The following is a 2,746-nucleotide window of genomic DNA, read 5'->3' as shown; positions in this document are numbered from 1 at the left end:
GCCCACAATAATATATATATATATATATATATATATATATATATATATACATACAGGTATATGTATATTTCATTTGTTCTTATCCATTATAAGGTCGTCTGAGATTAGTTTTAATTGACTGCCAGATTACAAAGAAGAAGACCAATGTAATGGAGATTCTCACTCTTTTCTTATTTTAAACACACACAGAGGTTCATATCTTCATTAGTCAGTGAGAGAGTGTGGATTGGTTTGTCTGACACAGAGAACGAGGGCAACATGAAATGGGTAGATAATTCAACACTGAAACAAGGGTAAGTGATAAGTGCTTTTCACACTTAAAAATAGGGTCATTCTAAACCCCGGGTTAACACGTTTTACACTGCTCATAATTTACCCGGCTTATTAATTAATTTCGTGAAGACATTTCACACTGTACATTTCTAAACCCCAGGTTAACTATTTAACATATTTACTGTGTCAATGGCACGCGACCTGTTTATGTAAAAGCTCTAGCATTGCACATCCTCCTATTATAGCCTATATTGCGACTGTATTATGAAGATTTACCTGCAGTCTTTTCGGATTATAAGTGTAAGAATAAAACTATTTTTAACGCAAATTCACGTGCTTTTTGTCACTAATTTTTCCCTCAAACGGATTTTAATTGAGACGTATCTTTGCCCGGGGTTAAAAGCAGGCTTTATAACGACGATAATCCGGAGTTAAACGCAGTGTGAAAAGCTCTGACCACTCTACAACTGTGAAACTTTTGCATTTGTTTCGTTTTTTATATACGAGAGTGAGTGAGTGAGTGCTGTATCTGTTCAGGAACTGAAACTGCTTGTATGTAATTCAGGTTTTGGGAAAGTAATGAGCCGAATGACACAGGTGGAAATGAAGACTGTATTGAACTAAATCCTGCAAAATCTCTCCTGAACAACTGGAATGATATCCCATGCTCAGTAACGAGAAAATGGATCTGTGAGAATTAGTGTGACAGGTTTAGCGTTTCGGATGTTTGCTTATATATTTGTTTACATCTCAAAGGTTAATATCCTTGGTGTTGCATTACCGCCATCTTCTGGAGCTATAGTTAATTCCCATGTAAATAAAATTTTCATTCCTTTCCCGCTCCTACTGCAATCCAGTATATTCTTTACTCCACTCCCTGTTTATTCTCTCCATGTGTTTTATCATGACCATCCTTTGTAATTCATATTTTGCGCAATAAACAAGTACATGTTCTACAGTCTCAGGTTTTTGGCAATGATGACAAAGTCCTGTTGGGTGTTTCCCTAATATGAAGTGTATATATAACTTATTATGTCCTATTCTTAATCTGGATAAAGTTGTATCCGATTTTTCCCTTTACTTTCCACTGTCAACTCTTTTTTTTTCAATGAATATAGATGTCTTCCTTTTAGCTCTTGATCCCAGCTCTGCTGTCATTCTTTAATAATTGTTCCCCATGCAATACTCTTTCCTTCTGATCTTCAAAGGCTGATAAATGCATCTATACTCTCCTTTTCAGTGCTTGCTTAGCTATTTTGTCTACATTTTAATTTCCTAAAATACCAATCTGCGCTGGAACCCACATAAATACAATTTCGTATCCTTTATTTTTTATTCTTGAATAAACAGACGTTATCTGCGTCGTGTCATTGAGCACCTGTGTGGCTCACAGTGATTGAGGCGCGTTGGGTCTCCTTGGTTATAAAAACGCACGCCTTGCATTGCATTGCTCATGTTCATGCTCTGTGGGCTGTAGAAGTCTTTATCAGCTTCTGTCTTCTTTCCCTCTTTCCTGGTGATTTATTGGTCCTTCTCATAGCCGTAAATCACAGTCTAAATGTGTTTGCCATTAGAGGTGCGTGTGTCTAGTGGCGAGCGCTATACGCATGAAGTCTGCTGTAGTGTACAGTAGTACTGTTAAAAATTGGCTGTAAATTAACAGCAATTTCTTAAACGGCAAAATATTGCCCAGAATGCATTGTTTTCTACAGTACATTACTGTTTTAATGGAAAACAGTATGTTACTGTCAGATTTTGGTCGTTTTTTTACAGCAATTTTTTACAGTCACCTAAGGTAAGAAATTCATAGTGGGTTTTAGGGGGGAAATCCATTATGGAAGTTATGCATTTTATTCGTGTCCTTGTTACATTTATATTTCAGGTGTGGCCTGAGTGAGCTGCTGTTTCATAAACCCGTTTTATACTGCTCTTTCATCGTCCTGTTCAGTCTGTTTCAGGCGACTGTGGATGTCGCTGTTTGAACCGCGATCTACCGTGCTATGACAATCTGGCGCTTCTGAATCAGCTACTGTTTTGTTATTAGTTTAAGTATTTGCTATTGACTGTTGTCAAAATGTGGAGTTTTGCGCATCGTGTGTGTGTGCGCGCGCATGTGTGTGACAGAAAGTCAGAGAGAGAGAGAGCGCGAGAGAGAGAGAGAGAACATCATATCACCCTTTTTTGGGTATTTTAAATGAAAATATAATTATTTCAAATTACATTTATTATTTCTGATCAGCTCAATTCTGACCTGTGTTACAACTGTCTGTCACACGACTCTGTTCCCCTTTCAGGCTCTGGCTTTACATTCATTTTGAAAGCTGAAGCTCGTGATTATGGTAAGGGGCGTTACATTTCCGTCAAGTGCTTGCGGTGTTCGGCCAATCACAATGCACTGGGTCAGCTGGCCAATCAGAGCAGACTGCGCTTGTCGGAAGGAGGGACTTTGTAGAAAACTTAGCGTTTGAGAGAG

General features: G+C 38.1%; 1 protein-coding gene across 1 annotated transcript in view; it reads left to right on the top strand.

The window, feature by feature from the left end:
• Window positions 1-2,255, top strand: part of LOC107749253 (CD209 antigen-like) — a 3,961-nt gene extending 1,706 nt beyond the window's left edge. The window contains exons 4-5 of the mRNA XM_016564350.1: window positions 190-293; window positions 2,156-2,255. Coding sequence (XP_016419836.1) covers window positions 190-293; window positions 2,156-2,255 — 204 coding nt within the window. The remainder of the gene's footprint in view (window positions 1-189; window positions 294-2,155) is intronic.
• Window positions 2,256-2,746: the final 491 nt, after the last annotated feature.

Source organism: Sinocyclocheilus rhinocerous, unplaced genomic scaffold, assembly GCF_001515625.1.
Source record: "Sinocyclocheilus rhinocerous isolate Xijiao unplaced genomic scaffold, SAMN03320098_v1.1 scaffold1341, whole genome shotgun sequence".
NCBI lineage: Eukaryota > Metazoa > Chordata > Actinopteri > Cypriniformes > Cyprinidae > Sinocyclocheilus > Sinocyclocheilus rhinocerous.
This window is presented reverse-complemented; position numbering and strand designations above follow the sequence as displayed.